This window comes from Sorex araneus, chromosome 9 (genome assembly GCF_027595985.1).
Source record: "Sorex araneus isolate mSorAra2 chromosome 9, mSorAra2.pri, whole genome shotgun sequence".
Taxonomy (NCBI): Eukaryota; Metazoa; Chordata; class Mammalia; order Eulipotyphla; family Soricidae; genus Sorex; species Sorex araneus.
In genome coordinates this window covers 58,406,447-58,428,859 of record NC_073310.1, presented here as the reverse complement: position 1 = coordinate 58,428,859, position 22,413 = coordinate 58,406,447, and the positions used below count along the sequence as shown (strand labels likewise).

Genomic DNA, 22,413 nt, shown 5'->3' with positions numbered 1-22,413 from the left:
CCATCCCTGGCATCCCATATGGTCCCCCTAGTACCCCCAGGAGTAATTCCTGAGTGCAGAACCAGGAATAATCCCCGAGCACCACTGGGTGTGACCCAAAAAGCCAAACAACAACAACAACAACAACAACAAAAAACACCAAACAAACAAAAAAAAAACCCAATATCAACAACAACAAAAAGAAAATATTTTTCTCTGTTGTTCATCTCAAGTAACAATTTTCTCACACTGACCTGATTTTGTCTGTTTCTCTTCTTAAATTTTGTCTGTTTTTCTTCTTAATGGCTTTGCTCACTTTTTTTTTGTCACTGTGAACTCTTTCATAACATGAAAATTCAGCAGAACATGTGAAGCTGAGGAGGGAGCACACGAGAGTTTTAGGATTTTGCAAGCTGTCTTGCCTAACGAGGTGAGAAAAGGCCAGTGGACAACACTCTAGTTTTCCTCCTTTTGACATTAACTGAGCTCAGAAGGAGGAAGGGAAGGAAGGCCAGCAGGTGGCACATGAGGAAGGAGAGAAGGAAAGAAAAAATAGGCAGACAGGGAGGGAGTGTGTTAAAGAACAGAGGCATGGGATCTACTCATGGTTTAAATAACATTAGGATGCAATTAAACTTGTGTTTGAAGTTCTAAATCAGATTAAAAATCATAGATTATGGGGGCTGGAGCGATAGCACAGAGGGTAGGGCGTTTGCCTTGCACGCAGCCGACCCAGGTTTGATTCCCAGCATCCCATATGGTCCCCTGAGCACCACCAGGAGCAATTCCTGAGTGCAGAGCCAGGAGTAACCCCTGTACATTGCCAGGTGTGACCCAAAAAGCCAAAAAAAAAAAAAAACCAGATTATGTAATCGAGGTTTTAAAGGAAATAAAAATGCAAAGTTTTTATTATTCAAGGAGTAAAATTATTTTATTTTGAAAATAATTTCATGTACAGCCCTAGATGATTTACAAAACAAGGTCGATAGCCCTAGATGATTTATAAAACAAGGTCAACACGATCTTTCAAAAACAGAATACTTGGCAGAGACAGATACAGAGAAAGCATCTAAGAAAGTGCTTTAGTAGATAAGAGAAAGCACAGCATGTGGTAGAATCTTGTCTCTTCAAAAATACAGCCTGAAGATTATCTTTTGCTTTTTTTTTTGGGGGGGGGTCACACCTGTCGCTGAACAGGGGTTACTTCTGGCTCTGCACTCAGGAATTACTCCTGGTGGTGCTCGGGGGACCATATGGGATGCTGGGAATCGAACCCAGGTTGGCTGCATGCAAGGCAAACACTCTACCCGCTGTGCTATCGCTCCAGCCCCCAAAGGCACTGACTTTTATTAAAGATTTGTTTTTTTTTTTCCAGAGCAAGCAAATCAATGAAAGTAGTAAAGAAGGAAGTACAACAAGCAGTGGGGTGTGGTTCAAGGAAGAGGAGCTGCTGGCCGCCTGGATGTGCAGCCCCAGGCCTGGTTCTCAGTGAGCACCATCTTCCCCGAGCTCCCGGGCCCACGAGTTTCCTTCGGGAAACCTGACAGGGGTACAGCCCCAAGAGGGAGGGATGTGGGATAGTGATTTTATTTCTTATTTTATTCATTGCAGTCCGGGGAAAGAGATAACATGTGAAACATTAGCAGTAGGTCACCAGGGGAAGAAAGAATGAACAATTTTATTCTAAAAAAAGATGATTATTTTTGCTTTTTTTGCGGTAGATGTGGTTTTGGTTTACCAAAATTCCACCTTTACTAGTTATATATTTGATTGTTTTCTCACATACACATCATAAAAACTGACACATTTATCTGATTTCAAATATAGAAAGAACTACATTGCAGCACTGTTTACAATAGCCAGAATCTGGAAAAAACCTGAGTGCCCTAGAACAGATGACTGGTTGAAGAAACTTTGGTACATCTATACAATGGAATACTATGCAGCTGTTAGAAAAAATGAGGCCATGAAGTTTGCATGTAAGTGGATCAGCATGGAAAGTATCATGCTAAGTGAAATGAGTCAGATAGAGAGAGACAGACATAGAAAGATTGCACTCATCTGTGGAATATAGAATAGTAGACTAGGAGACTAACACCCAAGAATAGGAGAAATAAGTACCAGGAGGTTGGCTCCATGGTTTGGAGGCTGGTCTCTCATTCTGGGGAACTCAGAGAAGGGAACACTAAGTAAAATGTGGTCGGAAGTCATGCGGGGGAAGGGTGATGCGTGCCGAATGTAGACTAGAGACTGAACACAATGGCCACTCAACACCTTTTTTTGCAAACCACAACACCTAATCAGAGAGAGAGAACAAAATGGAATACCTTGTCATAGTGGCAGTGTGGGGTGGGGGGAGACGGGACTGGGCAGGGTGGGAGAGATGCTGGGTTTACTGGTGGTAGAGGATGGGCACTGGTGAAGGGATGGGTTCTCGAACTTTGTATGGGGGAAACATGAGCACAATAATGTATAATTCATTTCAATTCTTAATGTAATTTTATTAGATCAATTAAGTCCAGATAAAAAAATATAGAAAGAAGTTTACATTATTTTGGAAATTAGAAAGAAAACCCAAAATAATTTATAAATTAAGTCAGGCAATTATAAAAAAAAAACCTACTAATTTCCCTTTCATCCAATATTCTTACTATTTTTTAAAAAAAAATTGTATTAGTGAAACACCGTGAGGTACAGTTACAAACTTATGAACTTTCATTTTTGTATTTAGTTTACATCCCTCCACCAGTGCCCATTCTCCTCCACCAATGTTCCCAGTATCCACCACCCCACCCCAACCCCTACCACCCCACCCTGCCTCTGCGGCAGGGCATTCCCTTTTATTCTCTCTCCTGTTGGATATTACAGCTTGCAATAGAGCTATTGAGTGGCCATCATGTTTGGTCTATAGTCTACTTTCGGCACGCAGCTTTCAACCCGAGGGGTCCTCCCAACATTCTCTACTAAGTGTTCCCTTCTCTGTCTCAGCTGCCTTTCCCCCCAGCATCTTACTATTTGGATACCTGTTATCTTATGTTAGCCTTGTCACTAATCAAAGTATGAAAGTACCGGTACATTCTGGAATCAATGATCTGAGTTTGACACCCTTCCCAAATGTCAGAAAGGGCAAGAGACCCCATGGATAGATTGTTTACTTTAATTACACTACTTAAGTCATGTAAAATTCCTAATCTTTGGGTATTTTTCCCTTTAAAATATGGCAATTTTATACGATCGACAAAATACATCAAGTGGCCCCGATCAAGTAGTTTTTATAAAATGACAGAAATTTGTTAAAATTTTTGTAAAATGGGTAAATGAGCTACCTAATATCTGATACTAAAATGGTGTTAGAACTCATACTTATAAAATAAAATCTTGCTACCTTCCCTTATTGCCATGACAGTCAAATCAGCAACAACTCCAGCAGGGTTTACCCCGACACCATTTCTCTCTGCACTGAACAGGCACCGACCAGTCTCTCACCGCCTGTATCAGACCCAGGGTGCCCTTCCTACAAGCTCCTCTCTGCAGCTGCATGGTTTTAGTTGTGAGCGTTTACAGCAATGTTGTGTGAGACCTTCACAAACAAGATTAAAACCCAGACTATGCAAGCAATACACAGTGAAAATAAAACTGTAACTCAGGTTTCCTAAGCTCAAGACCCCAGCGGTTTAGGGTGGAGGTTGGTACAGGGTTCAAGCACTTGCCCCGCACACAGCCCTCCGAGCATCACACACTGTACGCCAGCTGTGCCAGGGGGGTGACCAGGAGCGGCACTTTTGGGAACACCAGCATTTAACTATCCTGGTTGGCTGAGAATCACCAGGAGTGTCCCCGGGGCCCTCCGAACACCACCTGGGAGCCCCCGACCAGCCTGACTAAAAATTTTAAAAAGCAAACTCCAGTGTTTTGATTTCTTTTTCATATTACGTGCTCTCGTAGAAGAAACCACCACGATAAATTACTCTGACAGCTTGAATAATTTAACAAGTATTTACTGAGAGTATAATGTGTATATATTTTGATGGTAGTTCAAACACTGAAACTTTTATAGTCTCAGGGCTTTAAGCGAAGTAAACCAGAAAAGGATACGCTGCATGATCACACAGCTCTGCATATAAAAACTCTAATGTGACCTCATTTTACTTTTATTGTTTTGGCTTCAAATTTTCTTTTTAAATTTTAACTATATTATTAAGGCATTGTAATTTATAAAGTTGTTCATAATCATTTTCTTTTAAAAAACAATTTACTACAGAATTACAACTTACAAAGTTATTGATAGTTGAGTTACAGATAATAATCTGTCACCATTCCCACCACCCGTGTCAACTGCTCTCGTTGAGTTCTGTTTCCTCTGGGTTGGGCATACAGCTAGACCACTCCTCTGTACTCCAGATGGACCTGAAGCCCCTGGCCACTGCTTCCCATCCACCTCTTACTACTATCCCTCTGGATTTCTCTGCCTCTCAGCCCTTCTCCCTTATACGGTCAAGGGTGATTTAGGCACCCCCTTTTTGTACAGTGCATTATCATCCCCGGTTATTCAATATACCATCCTGTGTTTGCGTGACCTCATTTTAACTGATTACATACATGATGCATTTTGAATACAAAATACATTAATTTTGAAATACCATATTCTGAAGTACTAGGAGTTAGGGCTATAAAATATGAATATAAGGGGACACAATTTAACTTCTAACACAAAATTCAGGAAGAATACAAATGAAGTAAAAGGTCAAAGATCAGTTTATTAAGACACAACAGAAATTTAGCAATAACACTAAATATAAATAAATTAATATCCATCCATGATAAAAAAGCTACATTTAAGTAATTATTACAGAATTATACACAAACAGAAGGCAATCTATTAAATTAAAACCAAATAGGGTTTTTTTTTTTTTTGCTTTTTGGGTCACACCCAGCGATGCTCAGGGGTTACTCCTGGCTTTGCACTCAGGAATTACTCCTGGCAGTGCTTGGGGGACCATATGGGATGCCGGGGATCGAACCCGGGTCGGCCGCACACAAGGCAAACGCCCTACCCGCTGTGCTATCGCTCCGGCCCCAAAACCAAATAGAGTTTAAAAGAAATCACAGAGAAATCAAAATGCTTTAGGCTGAGAGAAAATAAAAACAAGGATTAAAATTTTTGGGGATACAACTAAAGGGCACTCCAACTATGGCCACTGTTCAAAGGAGATTTACAGAATTAATAGAAAAGAGGATTTTCTTAAATCAAGAACTTCCAAAGCTGGGGCTGGAGAGATAGCACAGTGGGTAGGGCGTTTGCCTTGCACTCGGCCGACCCGGGTTCAAATCCCAGCATCCCATATGGTCCCCTGAGCACGGCCAGGGGTAATTCCTGAGTGCAGAGCCAGGAGTAACCCCTGTGCATCGCCAGGTGTGACCCAAAAAGCAAAAAAAAAGCAAAAAAAAAAAAAAAAAAAAAAAAAAAAAAAAAAAGAACTTCCAAAGCTGAAAGCAGCAAATTAAATGCAAAATAAGTAGACAGAAAAATTAACTGCAAAATTTACTGAAATGCAAAACTAAATACTGGGGACAGTGGGTATGGTACAGTGGGTATAGTGCTTGACTTGCACTAGGCCGACCTGGTTTTGTCCCCAGCACTATATGTTACTCAGCTCTACCAGCAGTGACTTCTGAGTGCAGAGCCGTAAATAAGCCCTGAGCACCTCTTCTACTCCCTTACTCCCCAAACAGCAAAGTAGATGAACTTCTAAAGCTCTTGACCAGAAAGAAAATATATGATCAGTATCAGAAATGAAAAGACACCACCATAGATATTAAAACAAGGAAATATTGTAAATAGCATATGCCAGCACACTCAACAACTTAGATGAAAGAGGAAAATCTTTTCACAGATACAAATTATCAAGCTAGTTTTTTAAAAAATCTAGATGAAACTCGAATGTTTTCAGGAAGGATCAGGGGGTACTTCCCAATACCTGACTCATGAATACTTCTCAAGTTCCAGAGAGAAATAAGGATATCTCTCGACATCTGAACACTGGGCTGGAAGTCATATGCAGTCAAGTAGGCAATAGCTATAAACCCTCCCAGTGGGTTTATAGAACAGAACCAATAACCAAATAGAGAATCCAATAATAAACCAGCACATATATAGTCAACTGATTTTCAACAAAGGCAACTAGATGTGAAAAGGATAACCTTTAAACAAGTGGTACTAGGATACTGGACAGGAATATGTTAAACAAAAAGAAAAACAAAGTATGAACCTTAACCTCCACGTAGCATTATATGCAAAGATTGACTTGAAATGGAGAGTAGTCTGAGATAAGGGCGAAAACGCCAACATTTCTAGATGACAGTGCAGGAGAAATTCTAAGTGACTTTGGGTTTAGCCAAGTTTCTTGATTAGGATGCTAAGGGACAGGAGAGGGAACACTGAGTGTTGGAGTAGGCCCTGCCAATGCCAGGGGACCCAACCACCACACGGCTCGAGCATCAAGCGGCAGGGCCTGCAGCTGGGCTGAGTGTCACCTGCACCCCTAAGCACGGCAGGGGCGACGACCCCCCAATAAAATCACGACATCAAGAGGACTTTAGATAGGGGCTGGAGATACAGTAGAGTGGACAAAGTGCTCCAGTTATTTATATGCCTCAAAATCAAGATAGTGTAACGTTCCTTCTGTTCTCTTCAAAATATCGAAAGGCTATTTTAGTTTCTTGATGTGTAATCAAGTTGTCAGTGTTTGCCAAAAAACATGGTTTGAACTGAATCTACTGGTCAATTTCAGGGAGCACCGAAATTTTAGTACTATTGGTTTTTAGATGATGGAGATGTTTATGTCCTTTTATTTTCATAGGAATATTGTAAAATTTAAACCTAAATACCTTTTACTGTCTAAATTATATAGTAATGTTCAGTTTCTGATGGTTCCTTATGAATATATAGAAATACAACTGATTTCTGTAAATTGACCTGTTATCCTGTACATTTCTAAACTTAATAGTTTCTGCAGCTTTTTTCTTTTTCTTTCTTTCTTTCTTTTTTTTTTTGGTGGCGGGGTCGGGGTGAGCTGGGTAGTGTTGGGTCACAACTGGTGATGCTCAGGGGTGACTCCTGATTTTGCACTCAGGAATTACTCCTGGTGTTGCATGGGGGACCGTATGGAACGCCAAGGATCGAACCTGGATCAGCTGCATGTAAAGCAAGCACCACTACTATCAGTTCAGCTCCAGCATCCCCTCCACAGTATTTTTTAAAATTAACTTTTAGGGAATTTTTACACAAATGATTATAGTTTTTATTTTATTTTACATTGTTTTTAAACAGAGATGATTTTACTTCATTCTTCCTATTTTGGGGGCCAGAATAGGGCCTGAGCATCACCAGGTGTGGCCCCCAAAGCAAACAACAACAAAGAAATTTATATTAAAGAAAAAAATTGATAAAGTGACTATCCCAATTTAAAATATTGCTCTTGGGGCTGGAGCGATAGCACAGCAGGTGGGGTGTTTGTCTTGCATGTGGCCGACCCGGGTTCGATTCCCAGCATCTCATACGGTCCTCTGAGCACTGCCAGGAGTAATTCCTGAGTGCAGAGCCAGGAGTAACCCCTGTGCATCGCCGGGTGTGATCCCAAAAGCAAAAAATAAATAAATAAAATTTGGCTTTTGGCAACAGTAATTTTCTGAGATCAAATTATATATAAATAACAGTTAATATATTCTACTTAAGCTATTTATCTCTATTTTTGTTATTTTTCTGTATGTATTCTACTCAAAACACATTTTTAATGGCCAGAGAGGTGGTACAACAGGTAGGGCACTTGTCTTGCATGCAGCTGACCCAGTTTAGATCCTTGGCACCACATATGGTCACCTGAGCACTGCCAAGAATGACCCCTGTGTGCAGGAAGTAAGCCTGGGTGTGGCTCAAAAACAAATAAACAACAACAAAAACAAAACCCACCAGATTTTTTAAAAAAAGTTTAATTACCTGTTTTTTCTGTGATCTGTTCCTGCTTTCCAACCAATCATCCATTTGCTCCTCAATTTCTTCTATAGAAGTTCCATGATCATAAGATTGAATATATGCACTTTCTAAAGGTGTGTATACAGGAAATTCAGGTTTTGGTTTTTTAGCTTTAACTTTCTTCTGTTCTAAAAAATGTTTTTAAGAGAACCAGTTATTAAAATTTGTAAGAATATGTAGTCTTTCTAATATTTTATTCACAGATGTCTTAAAGGCACACATAAAACTATTACATTCTACCATTCTACATGATTACAATAGCCACTGAATTCTTCGCTTGTTTCTCTTTATATAGTGAGGCCATACCTGATGCTGGGAGGAGAGGGATGGTTTCAGTGGCGCAGGGGCTACTCTCAATCATGCTCAGCTGGAGGTTTGTGTGTGTGTGTGTGTGTGTGTGTGTGTGTGTGTGTGTGTGTGTTGGTAGGGATCAAACTCAGGACTTCACTCACACATCCTAGACATGAGTTCTACATGTACTGTATTTGACATGTAGACACATAGACTCCAGTTGAGCTGTCTCCTGACCTCCAGTATTTTAATTTTTGGTTTCGGAACAGATTCAGTGGTACTCAGGTGTCACTCCTGGCAGTGCTTGTGGTACCATATGTGTTGTCAGGGAAACTGGGGTTGGCTGCATGCAAGGCAAATTTCTAAGTCTCTTTACTATCCCTCCAGTTGCCCATGCTCTGCATATGTGATTACCAAGATCATCAGAGTTATACTTGAAAAAATAAGGAGGGAAAAAAAAACCAACAACAAATCCAAAATGACAAGCAACTCTGATCTTAAAAGTAGTAAGACAGATATGAGATCGGACAAGTAGGGCAAACACTTCAAATGTCATTACCCATTGCTAATAAATGTAGACTAGATGTAGACCAGAAAATGTAGATCAGAAAACATGTAGACTAGAAAAAAAGTGGTATAAGATTTTTCAAATACTGACAGAAATGTCAATGAAAAAATTCAATGCTCAGTAAAAAAATATCATTCAGAAACCATGTGGAGTCCACAAAGAAAAATTTGGACAATTGTTACCAAATTTGTGACTACAGACTAAATATAAAGGAAATCATAAAAGACAAATCTTAGTACAGAAATGAAGGCGCTTGCTTCGCATCCTGTGAACCTCATTCAAATCCCCAGTACCACATGTGGTCCCCTGAGCACCACCAGGTGTCATTCCTGAGCATAGCCAGGTGTGGCACGAACACCCCTTCTCCCCAAACCATCAAAATGGGGCCTGGAAATGGCTCACTGGGAGTGTCTGCCTTGTAAGTATGAGGTGAGGACAAGTCTGAACTCCAGCAGAGCCCCATGACCCTAGCAGCTCTGCTGTTTGGGATCTGTGGAATCACAATATAGTGTGTGATCCCTGCTATCTGAAAACCAATTACGTACGCTCTATGGCAAGCACTACAAGCAAAATGTGTGCCCCTTAGCAAGAGCTGTAACCAAGAATGCAGATTCATGTCACTGCAATAATGAGGATGAAAGGATGAAAGGAAAGGAGGGGGAAAATTAAAGAAATAAAAACAAAAAGAAGTCACCAAGAAAACATAGCAATTCTAAATGCTTTATAAGCACCAAAAAACAGTTGGAGGATATATGCTGCATAAATGGTAGAACTAAAATAAGTCAAATTCACAATTACTGTCACAGACTTTAGCTTTTCTTTTAATTGAATCACTTTGAGATAGAGCATTACAAAATTGTTCATGATTGTGTTTCAGACATACAATGTCCCAACACCCATCCCTCCACCATTGTAATTTCCCAGCACCAGTGTCCCCAGTTTCCCTCCCACCCCTTCAATTTTGATTTCTGGTCCCGTAAGTACAGAGCAGGGAATAGACCCTGAGCACTACTAGTGTGGTTACCATTCCCCTCAACTGCCCCACCCTCCACCCCCAAAAAGAATGATGGGAGCTGGAGAGGTAGCACAGCAGGGAAGGCACTCGACTTGCTTGAGTGCAGAAACAGAAGTAATCCCTGAGCATTGCTGGGTGTGATCCAAAAACTGAAAAACCACTATCACTTCACCCTCCCGCTCCCAAATAAAAAACTAATAAAGGATGAAAAATCAAACTATAGATTAGGAGAAAATACCTATAAACTCCATGTCTGAAAAGGAATTATAATCTGGAGTATATAAAGAATTCTTAAAATGCAGCAGTAATTAAATAAAACAAGTAAAACAATGGTCAAAGGCATCAAGAAAAATTTTACTGACAAGGATATGTAGATGAAAAATAAGCACCTGCAAGTAGGTTTCAACATCACTAGGAGGCAAACAGATGGCCAGTAGGTGTATGAAAAGATGCTCTTCGCATCATCAGGGAAATTTAAATCACATCACTTCACACCAAGGAAACTGGCACAAATCAAAAAGAGTAGAAGAAGCTACTAGTGCTGGTGGGGATGCAGGGAAAAAGGAACTCTCAGTCTCTATTTGAGGGGTTGCTGCTTTGTTGTCTCTGTGGAAAACAGTATGGAAACATTACAAGAAAGAATGGTTTCTTTGTCCCAGTGACTCCACTTCTTGCATCTACTCCAAGGGTCTAAGAATGTTTCTGGGACAGCCTAGTGGTCAGCAATCAAGCCTGGCAAAGCTTAGGGGACCTTATGTGGTGTTAGGGATTGATCCGGAAAGGGCTGTGTGAAAGTCAAGTGCTTTAACCCTGGGTCAGTGGCATGCAAGGCAAATGCCTACCTGCTTTCCTATTTCTCCACCCCAGTTCTTGTTTTTAAGTCATATGCAGAAAAAAAAAAACCAGGAAAATATTAAGATTTATTTCTATCCTTCAACCATCCTCCTTTTGTCTATATTAAAATATCTTTCTATATACACAGCGCCACTGAACTGTACTTTTGTCAAAATGGGAAAATTTGTTATGTATTTTACCACAATAAAAATACTGGAGGTTAGGGAAGTAGCTCTTTACAGCCAATTTCTTTATATGTCATTTTTTTCTTCATTCATGTGTTTTATTTCATTTTAAGTACTTAGAACTCATATCTATTAAAATATAAAGAATATATATCATTTGAACTGAAAAAATTTTTATTTGAAAATATGCCATTTAAATCACAAAATCAATTTATAATAAAAATATATGCCAAAACTTTACAAAAATATGAACAAGGTTTTTTTTTTTTTTTTTTTTTTTTGCTTTTTGGGTCACACCCAGCGATGCTCAGGGGTTACTCCTGGCTTTGCACTCAGGAACCACTCCTGGCGGTGCTTGGGGGACCATATGGGATGCCGGGGATCGAACCCCGGGTCGGGCGCGTGCAAGGCAGACACCCTGCCTGCTGTGCTATCGCTCCGGCCCCTGAACAAGTTTTTTGACATAAAGATTTCTACACTTGATCTTAGCCAAAAGGCCGAGAAGCGATTGACATAAAGATTTCTAAGGTAGATATTCATTTTTAAGAAATCACACTTCATATTTCTCCTCTGAAATCCCATTTCCTTAGTGCACCACTACTCAAAGTAGTTCTAGTGTAGCCCTCTGAGGATACTGCACAATCTCAGCAGTAAAGCAGATAGACTTGAGGGCAGATTAGCAATTAGGTCATGAAAAACAGGCAGCATAAAATAGCTACTGCTAATCTGCATGAGATGCATTTACTCAATTAAGCAGATGGAAATGTTATTATGAACTCAGTATTCCAATGATGGTCTTTAAAATTAAGAAGGATAGGGGCAAATGAAACGCACACTGGGGGATTTGGGGCCTTTATGTATTAATTCTAAAGTATACAATGCAGAACACTGTAATGAAGTTAACAAAATTAATTAAAAGATTCTTTGCATGTAACCATTAGAGACTACATTAAAAAATACATGACAGTTTCTGACATTATTAATAGTAATGTAAAAGTTCTTTAATATTCTTAATGTTAATGCCATCACCTTTTCTAAATATACCACTAATGTTTTTAAAAAACATGAGTCTTACCACTCAGAGCCTAGAGTGAGTATTGGTTTTTGCATGCTCCCTGTGATCATTTTTTTCATTTTGAGTTCTAGCAATGAATTTCAAACTTTTTTAGGAGACTAACACATTCCTACTGGCAGGGTGTTTAGGCATTTACATATTAAAAAATTTGCATTTCATTACACATTCTTTTTATATGACAACAATAATAAAATAACTCTCAAACTGGTTTGAGAACTGCTACTAAACTTTTAGGGAGAACAAAAATTATTGAACAATTTTTGGAAAATGGTCACACTTCTCAAAGGGCTTCTGTATTGTTAAAGGTACTTTAAGCAAGTAACAATTACATAAAAATTATAGGTATGCCATGGGATGTGACTCAGCGTATGAGGCTCTGATTTTGACTGCTGGCAAACCACACACACACACACACACACACACACACACACACACACACATGCGCGCGCGTGCGCACGCACAGACACACTAAGTATTTAGTGTTCTTTCAATTCAATCCCTGTCCCCTCCAGCACACTGTGACTAGGTGTGTATGAGTATTACAAATCAAGTGTGTGACACTTTTGTGAGCACTGCCACCAGGAGTACAAACCCTGTGAGCAATGTGCATGTACAATTAGAGTGTGTGAACTGTGGTTCTTTCAATAAGAAATGGGAAGGAAAAAATTTCAACAACTGCTATAGCATCACTTGCTGTTTTGATCTAAGGCTTTTATGATAACAATTCTTTGCTCACTCTAAATCTAACATACACTTCAACCAACTTTAGTATTTAATCCTTAAAAACCTAAACTCGCCCTACTGATGGCAATTCTGCTTTAAACAATTACATAATTGAATTAGATTTTTTTTGGTGGGGGGTGTTTCAGCAGTGCTCATGGGCTACTCCTGGTTCTGAGCTCAGGGATCACTTCAGGATCATTTGGGCGACCATGCAGTAGACTGAATCTGGGGCCTCCTGCATGCAAATATATGCTCAGGCTTACTTATGCCAAAAACTCCTTAGGGGACTTGGATAGACACAGTAGTGAAAAAAACAACTTCTCTAGCCTCTTGGTAATTACATTCTATTGTGGAAAAAGACAGCAGACAAAATGAGGAAATAAATTAATGGATAGCAGTGTTAAGTATTCTGAATGAAAAAAAAAACAAGAAAGGGATGGTATGTGCATGTATGGAGAAGATGTAGACATGGAAAACTGGACAAAAAGATCAGGCTAAGAAACTATCTTCTTCAATAGGAAAATGCTCAACTTTTCCTAAAGTTGGTAAGAATCGTGTTTAGTGTTCAATGGAAGATTTCATTCAATATATTGGTAATTTGCCAGGCTCTGCCGTGTGGGCAAAATACTCTTGGTAGCTTGCTGGGTTCTCCGAGAGGGGCGGGAGAATCGAATTCATGCCGGCTACGTGCAAGGCAAACGCCCTACCCACTGTGCTATCAGTATTCGATATGCCAAAAACAGTAACAAGTCTTACAATGGAGATGTTACTGATGCCTGCTTGAGCAAATCGATGAGCAATGGGATGACAGTGACAGTGATAGTGATATTGATAATTTAGTTGAGGTTTTTTTCCTATTATATAATAGCAAAAAACAAAACAAAGACCTTTTTAACAAAATCCACTCCTATTTTTAGGTTTCATTTACTATGGTAACACAAGTTAGACGATCAATTAGACAGATTTGGCACTAACTAATCAAAAACAGTTATAACAATTACTCTAATAGTTGGAATATCTTAGAACTTTTTTTTCATATTCAATTGAAGGTTTTGCCTGACCGATGTCACTGTTGTCCCAAAATTCCAAGTGGAATCGGACCACCATTTCCTTTGTACAAAATTCTACTTCACAGAGCAGGGAGAAAAGTCTGCAAAATTTAAGTCTAAGAAGGCAACTCCCAGAATGACCACCAACTGGGAGCTCTTTGGCACTATTGCAGCAACATGGGCAGATGCCGTCCTTGACAACATCGACGAGGAATACAATCGACTGGTTCAGCACCTCCATGTCTGTGCGAAAAATGCCGAGAGTGAGAGAGCCACAAACAGACGCCTGTCTTCGGAAACTCTCGAGCTCATTCGTCAACGTGGTTTGGCGCGAGCCTCAGACAACCACAAGCTAACATCCGAGCTCACAAAGCTGTGCAGGGATGCAATAAAGGAAGACCTCAAAGAGAGAAGAGCAGCAGTGTTGGCCAGTGCAGCAGAAGCCGGGAAAAGTATTCACAGTGCTCGCCTGTCCTTCGCCAACTACAAGACCAAGATGACTGCCCTCCGACGTCCCGATGGATCTATCACATCCTCCAGAAAGGCAATGGAGAAAATTATTCACGACTTCTACTCAATCTCTTTGACAGCCATGTCCACCTGCCCACATACCAAATTCTGCAGGATGGGTATGTCGTTCCCAAAGTTCTCCCTTCCGAAATCCGACACACCATTTCGCTGGTAAAGACTCAAACAGCACCTGGTCCGGACAAGGTCAGATCCGAACACCTGAAGAATCTGCCGCCAGTACTCATCAATACACTGGCCCGACTCTTCACATGCTACCTGTTGAATGCAAGGTTCTGTCCCAGTGGAAAACCAGTAGGACCGTTCTGTTGTACAAGAAGGGAGACATCCATGACATCGGCAACTATAGCCCAATGTGCCTGCTATCTGTCGTCTATAAGTTGTTCACTCGTGTCATCCTGAATAGAATAGGCAGAACACTAGATGAAGGACAACCATGCGAGCAAGCCGGGTTCCGAAGGGGATTCAGCACGATAGACCATATCCACACAGTAACCAAACTCATTGAAGTTTCGAGAGAGTTCAAGATGCCGCTCTGTCTAATGTTCATCGACTTAAAGAAGGCCTTCGATTCTGTTGAGACTGAGGCGGTCATCGAAGCCCTGGCCAAACAGGGAGTTCAAACTCAGTATATCAAAATCCTCCATGAGCTGTATTGTGGATTCACCACCAGGATCTCACCATTCTACAAGGAAGTGATCATTGATGTAAAGAGAGGGGTGCGGCAGGATGATACCATTTCACCAAAACTCTTCAGTGCTGCCCTCGAGAACATCATGTGACAACTGGAATGGGAAGGAATGGGAGTGAAGATAGACAGTCGGCAATTATCCCACCTCCGCTTCGCTGATGACATCGTTCTCATAACGCCATACATTAGCCAAGCGGCATAAATGCTGGCCGACTTCAACCACGAGTGTGGAAAGGTCAGATTGCAGCTGAATTTCAACAAGATGATGCTTATGAAAAACGAACTGGTCCCTGAAGCTCCATTTGCTCTCAATGGAACGAACATCTCTGAATGCAGCAGCTACTATGTGTACCTGGGTTGAGAAATCAACATGAGGAACGACTTGGTGCCAGAACTGTGCAGGAGGAAGAGAGCAGCATGGAATGCATTTAAGAGCGTCGAAGAAGTGGTTAAGAGAATGAAGAACCTCCGACTCCAGGCACATCTTTCGATTCCACCGTTCTTCCTGCACTAACATATGCCTCAGAGACCTGGGCCCTATGCAAACAGGATGAGAATGCTATTAGGGTATCCCAAAGAGGAATCAAAAGAGCTATGCTAGGAATATCATGTCTCACTCAAGTGAGAGAAGGAATCCGGAGTTCTGACCTCCGTTGACAGTCAGAAATCAGGGATGCTGTCTCATTTGCCAAGGCATCAAAAATCAGATGGGCCGGTCATGTAACGTGATTCAGAGACGACCGCTGGACTAGAGCTGTTATCAACTGGGTTCCACGGGACGTCAGAAGACCTCATGGCCGCCCACCAACTAGATGGTCAGACTTCTTCGTCAAATCCCTAAATGAACGATTTGAGGCTCTTCCTGTTCTTGGAGTGAGCAGATATCATTGGGCTGCACTAGTTCAAGACAGGGACAAATGGAGACGTTACTGGCGCCCGCTCGAGCAAATCGAAGATCAACGGGACTACAAGTGATACAAGTGATCTTAGGACTCTTTAGATTTTGGATGCCCCAAGCACTGGGGAACTGTGACTGTAGATTTTCTTTCTTCTAATACAAAATGACAGGTGGGTAATTGCTGTTGCAGTATTCGATGCATAGAGTAATCAAGTACAAATAACCATAGTGTTTCTAAGAATGCATAGAATTTTAAGTTATTGCTGAATTTAAAAGAAAAATCCAAATGTCAATAATCTGCTTTTTGAGAGATTGCTACACCAGGTAAGGCACCTTTATTTAAAAACTTACTCTGAAGTGTTTCAAGTTCAGTTCTTGTCAGTTCATCTTCCTTCTCCTTCAATTTTGTTTCTTTATATTTAGCATAAAATTGCCCCGCATCCTTAAAAAGAAGTTACAAATAAATTAACATAAAAATCAGTTTTGATTTCCACACTGCTTTAACCTTAAACCAGAATATTCATTTAATATGTAACCTTTCTTTTTGTCTCCAAATTTAAACATAAACTGAATAAACATCCCTCAAAATTTTCTCTTAGAGATTGAGACCAAAATCATAGTTTTTCAGCAATTCCACAGGTGTATCCCTTCCTGTCTACTTCCACTGCATACTTTCTTTCCCCCTATTGTGCTACCGATTTAAAAAAAAAAAGCAGAAAAGCACCAAACTGAGTTAACATGCATGATAAATTAAATTATTGTGACTAAAACTTTCTAACACAGTTTTTGTATTAGTCTCTGAACTCCAAAAGACTTTCACAATTATGTGCAAATCTGATTCTGAAACCTATACAACCAGAAGATATAGGTGAAGGATGTCCCTCCTGCCACATCTCGAATACAGTTCCCACCATCAAGGGATGAAAATCAGGGCACAAACACTTCAATGTCAAGATGCAATGGCTAATGTCTCCAGGGGTGGTGACACATAGTTCACACAAACAGAGTCTGGAAAAGGACAAGGCCTTGGAGCATCACCAGAAATGAGAACAGCCAAGCTAACCCTCTAGGGCCTGTTTGCCAAAGTGGGCAATGCTGTCCCCATGAAAAGTGCTGCAATGACCCAGGGGCCAGTAGTGACCTTGAGTGCAACTGCGGGGCACTTTTTATTTGCTGGCTTAAAGAAGGTAGATTTCTAGGAATACAGAGTGATGTTTTTTCCTCCTCTAAAGGAGGCAGTGGGGAGAACAAGCTTGGGACTTCTGCTTTAAGCATATGAAGATGATGAGAATGGAAACAAAGGAAAGATCATTCTACGTCACCCCCGAAATAAAAGGGGCATCTATTCTCTTACCATGTAGAGCCACCAGGCTTTATTGTGCTGAGCTTCCATGTATCCACATGTTTTCTCTAGCGTGTTCTGGTACCTTGACATTCTGATTTAATCCTATTACCTTGAAAAACCTTTCTAAGGGTTGAGTGTGTGGCTCAGTGGGACAAAAATGTCCTGTATATGTGAGGCCCTGGGTTACATTTCTGGTAAAACACTCCTCTCTCTCTCTCTCTCCCTCCCTCTCCCTCCCTCCCTCCCTCCCTCCCTCCCTCCCTCCCTCCCTCCCTCCCTCCCTCCCTCCCTCCCTCCCTCCCTCCCTCCATCTCTGTCTCTCACTCTCCCTGTCTGTCTCTCCCCTCTCCCCTTCCCCCCCCCTCTCTTACTCAGGCATCACCTCTTTTGCAAGTCTTTTTGACCCTGGAAGAATAATTTTACCTTGTGTTGCTGCTTCAGGATTTAAATATAATGGTTACTTGTATATTAAGGTATTTCTTAATTCCTATGACTTATGGTAGGTGTTCAGTGAACTGAAGTAGATTGAAGTATGAGAAAGAAATGATGACTGATGTGAAATAAGAGAGCACTATCATAGTAAGCTCTTGACTCAGAGAATTTAAGAATTCTTTTTTTTTTTTTTTTTTTTTTTTTTTTTTTTTGCTTTTTGGGTCACACCTGGCGATGCACAGGGGTTACTCCTGGCTCTGCACTCAGGAATTACCCCTGGCCGTGCTCAGGGGACCATATGGGACGCTGGGATTTGAACCCGGGTCGGCCGCGTGCAAGGCAAACGCCCTACCCGCTGTGCTATCTCTCCAGCCCCGAGAATTTAAGAATTCTAAACAGAAAAATCACAGACCCATTTGAGGGGATTTTATTTCTATGGGAAATAAAGGAACAAAATCAATTCTTGGTTCTACCTGGATTCAGAGCTATTGGTTAGTTTTGGCTTTGGGCCTCACTTGGCTGTGCTCAGGGCTTATTTCCAGCTCTGTGCTCAGGGCTCAGGGACCATATGAAGGCTGGCTGCCTGCAAAGGCAAGCACCTAGCCTGCTGTGCTATACCTCTGGTCCTCACCCAGGAACACATAAAACTGAAGAATGGAATTATCTCTTCCCATCCATGATGGTCCAAGCTAAAGCTTTCTCCTGGGATCAATGGCTTGGGTTTATATCAAACTTTTCTGCCAGATAATTATGGAAATAACAAGTAGTTCTAAAACCACCAAATGAATAGTAAAACTGTCTCATACTATCTATACTCCTTTTGATTCCTCTTTCTCCTCCTCATTTTGGACCACATCTCGCTCTGTGCTCAGGGATACTTCTGCCAGGGCTCATGGCACCATGCTGTGATCTTGGGGATTTATCCTGGGTCCACCGCATGCAAGGAAAGTGCCTGACCCTCTGGACCATCACTCCAGCCCTCATGGCTACTTCACTTCTACTAGGATTACCATAATCCCTGGGCTAGAGAAATCAGTTGGCATATACAAAAGAATATGTGGAGTGTGCTTACTCCTTTCCCCATGCCAACACGTTCTTTAAATTTCACCAGGGTTAGAGATGAAGACTCAAGGGCCCATAGTATTCCTAAATGCCTAAGAAAAACTCAATTCTGGAATATACTAACAAACAATATCATTTATTTACCTCCCTGGTATAAACCTACTAATTTCTTTCCAGAGCAGTTTTTAACAGTCGAGAGAAAATAGGCCATGAGGCACTGGTTTACTGAGGGGAGTAGAAAAGGTAATCCCATGCAGCTAATGAGCTGAGGGAGGTGGTACAAAGGACTGGGACACATGCTTTGTATGTGGAAAGCCCCTGGTTTGATGCCTGGCACTGCATCTTCCCACAAGCACTACAAGGATCGACCTTGAAGAACTCTACGAGGAGTAGCCCCTGCTGAGTACAGCCCCCAAATAAAACAGAATACAGATAAATTACTTTGGAGGGGTAAAAGAATTTAGGCAGAAACTAAACATCATGGTATAGTATAGTGAGGCATAATAATATAATTAAGAGAGGAAATTCTGGAGCCAGACTATCTGGATTAAGTCTCAGCTCTACCATCTTAGCAGCTATGTACTAAGCAACTAACTTTGCTATAAATTTTCCCAACCTTAAAATGAGATAATAAAAAGTAGTAAATTCAAAAAGCTAATGTGAAGGTTAAATGCTAATTGAAGGGAAAGTGGTCCTACCAAATATGAATGCTGGTCTACTAGTGCTTCTTTTTCTGCTGTAACACAGAATTTCACTAAAAATCCATCTTTGAAGTATTCACTAGAAGTCCCTGGCACTAGAACCAATGCCAGGAGCAATTTCTGAGCATGGAGCTGGGAGTAGCCCCTGAATACCACAGGTGCCCTCTCGCCACAAACATATATATATATATATATATATATATATATACACACACACATATATATATATGAGAATATTTGCACTCTTAGGTCTTTTATGTTATTTGTATTTTAAACATTTTATTATGGCTTTATTTGATAAGCACCTTGTTATCTACCACATATTAAGGGCGAGTTTTTCTAATCCACACTTCACCAAAATTCCTTTCACAGAATCTTGCTTACAAGACTTGTCTTTATCTGCATCATCTCATTGAAAAAAAACTTTTGCTAGGTAACTGCAACCTTTTACTGTCAAGTGGTCCTACCAAATATGAATGCTTGTCTGCTAATGCTTCTTTTTCTGCTGTAACACAGAATTTCACAAAAAATCCATCTTTGAAGTGTTCACTAGAAGCAAAACCACATTTATCTGAGGACTGCCACACATCCAATAACCTTAATCTATTTCAACCAATCCCAATTTTTTTTTTTTCTTTTTGGGTCACACCTGGCAATGCACAGGGGTTACTCCTGGCTCTGCACTCAGGAATTACTCCTGGCAGTTCTCAGGGGACCATATGGGATGCTGGGGATCGAACCCGGTCGGCCGCATGCAAGGCAAACGCCCTACCCGCTGTGCTATCGCTCCAGCCCTGAATCCCAAAATTTTTAATACATTTTCTAACCTCACTAACTTTTCTAGACTCTTCTTAAATAATGGGTTGTAATCCTATATAAGTATGCAGAACCTTTAACAATTTGTCTTATAATAAATTTATTATTTATTATCAGCAAATGTTTGATGAGCACACATATTGTATATACCTATACTTGGGGATCTCCACAGAAAAGGGGTTGTGAGTGGAAAATGTCTAAGAAGTCTTGTTCAAGGCAAATAATCTGTCTTTTTGCTCTTACTTCTCCAGCATTACCAGAAAATGTAATGTTCCTCTTACATTTTCTGGTTTTGTTTTTAGAGCCTACTGTAATTTCTCCAATTGTAGCTATAATATGCCATTCTAGGAAGTATTTTTGCTTTAATAAACCTATTAATAATAGTAAATAATTCTACTGTAACCAACAAATTACACTGTTCTGCCCTTTAAATTGTACTGCCAAACTAGAAGACTTTAAAAAAGGAAAGCAATCAAATGGTGAGGCAGCTTGAAATTCTATCTTAAAAGGAACTGGAGACGAGAAGATTAGGGATAACCTGAAACTACCATAAACTATTTTAAGAATCATTATAGGGGACAGAAAATTAGCACAAGAGTTAAGGTGCTTGCCTTGCATGAACTGGGCACAACATGATCAGCCAGGTCCAAACCATACCCCATCCAAACCACACCCCATGCAAAAGGAAAAAAAAAAGGGAAAGAAGGAAGGAAGGTCCAGAGTACCAGGAATAGGAATAGTACCATAAATTACTATTCTAGATATGAGTTCTTATTTTGCATGAATATAAAGAAGAACTTTCTAATAATTTAAGTTATGTGATAAAAGGAAATAGATTGATATTGAAGTAATATACAGAAGGTAAACCTTTGTAAGTGGAATTCATACATTCAAATGGGCTCAATACGATCACTCGTTTTTGATCCTTTCCCTTCCTTTTTGGATCATTGTGCCACACCTGGTCATTCACGTGCAAGATGAGAGCCTTAACCTCTGTACAGTGTAATGTATTCATTTATGTCATGAAGCCATAATGCATGTGAATGCATAAAACTGTTAGGTAGTAAAGAAATATAGTCTCATTTTGAATCCAAAAAAAGCCCATTTTTCCTACATAAGAAATTATAGTCTATGGATATAAACCTCTTAACCATTTTTGTAAATACTACCTGGCACACAATAGCTGCTTAATAAATATTTAGTGAGTGAACAAATGCTTGCTTTAATCGATTAGGACTCTGGATGGCCTACATTTAACTCTTTAATACTGTAGTAAAACCATAACGTTTACACAGTTCCAAATAGAAAGAATTCTTATATTTGAGGAGCAAATAATCCTCGTGGTTAGAACATAAGCAAAAGTTTTTACTCTATACACAAGGCTTTTAAACTTAACAAAATCCCCCAGAAGGCTCAAAACTCTCTGCACAGACATCAAAAGGAAGATTGAGTTTATACTGCACAATTCTGACTCATTTAAAGAATTTATATGCTATGAGTGTTCTTTGTATGTAATGGTAGAGCATGGACTCCTATACAAGAATATCAAGCAGTTATACTAATGCATTTTACTTTGTAAGGATATATGGAGATTATAAGATAAATGATGCTGTTAAAATAATATTGAATATTACCCAGAACATAAAATATTAAAACTACATGAATGCAGGAATTTTTCTTTTCCTTTCTTAAAAAAAAAATTCCAGAGCGTAGAAGAGTTTCTGGCACACAGTAAGCACTCAATATATATTGACTGAATTATTGGAAGAGAGAGTGTGCTCACCAACATTCTATCTGTTTCCCCACATTTCCTTGTCCTCTTGAGATTAGGTGGGGTCATGGGACTAGTTCTGGATGGGCTGTGGATGGAAATATCATGTGTCATTCCAAACCAAAGCACGAAACTCATGTTATCCTCCAGCTCTTTACCCTTGTCATAGTGAGCAAGGAAGCCACATGTTCCAGTTAGATGAAGACATCATGCTGAGCCCCTCCACAGCTAGTGAGAGCAGAATGCCGCCTTTCTCATCGACTACTGAGACAAGCGGCATACACTCGAAGAGGAAATGAAACCATGAGAATGTCAGTTTGATCTCTACCTTGTTTTATATTAACTCTCAAATAAATGGCAAGTGCTATCAAGTTAGTACAGAAATATTCAATGGAAAGTCCTTAGCCAGTCTGATTAG

The 22,413-nt window shown here is 40.2% G+C and overlaps 1 protein-coding gene across 1 annotated transcript in view; it reads right to left on the bottom strand.

Annotated features, from left to right (window-relative positions):
• The window catches only part of DNAJC1 (DnaJ heat shock protein family (Hsp40) member C1), a 152,335-nt gene that overhangs the window by 52,119 nt on the left and 77,803 nt on the right, over nucleotides 1-22,413 (bottom strand). The window contains exons 7-8 of the mRNA XM_055147161.1: nucleotides 16,220-16,310; nucleotides 7,976-8,139 (exon numbers count right to left, since the gene is read on the bottom strand). Coding sequence (XP_055003136.1) covers nucleotides 7,976-8,139; nucleotides 16,220-16,310 — 255 coding nt within the window. The remainder of the gene's footprint in view (nucleotides 1-7,975; nucleotides 8,140-16,219; nucleotides 16,311-22,413) is intronic.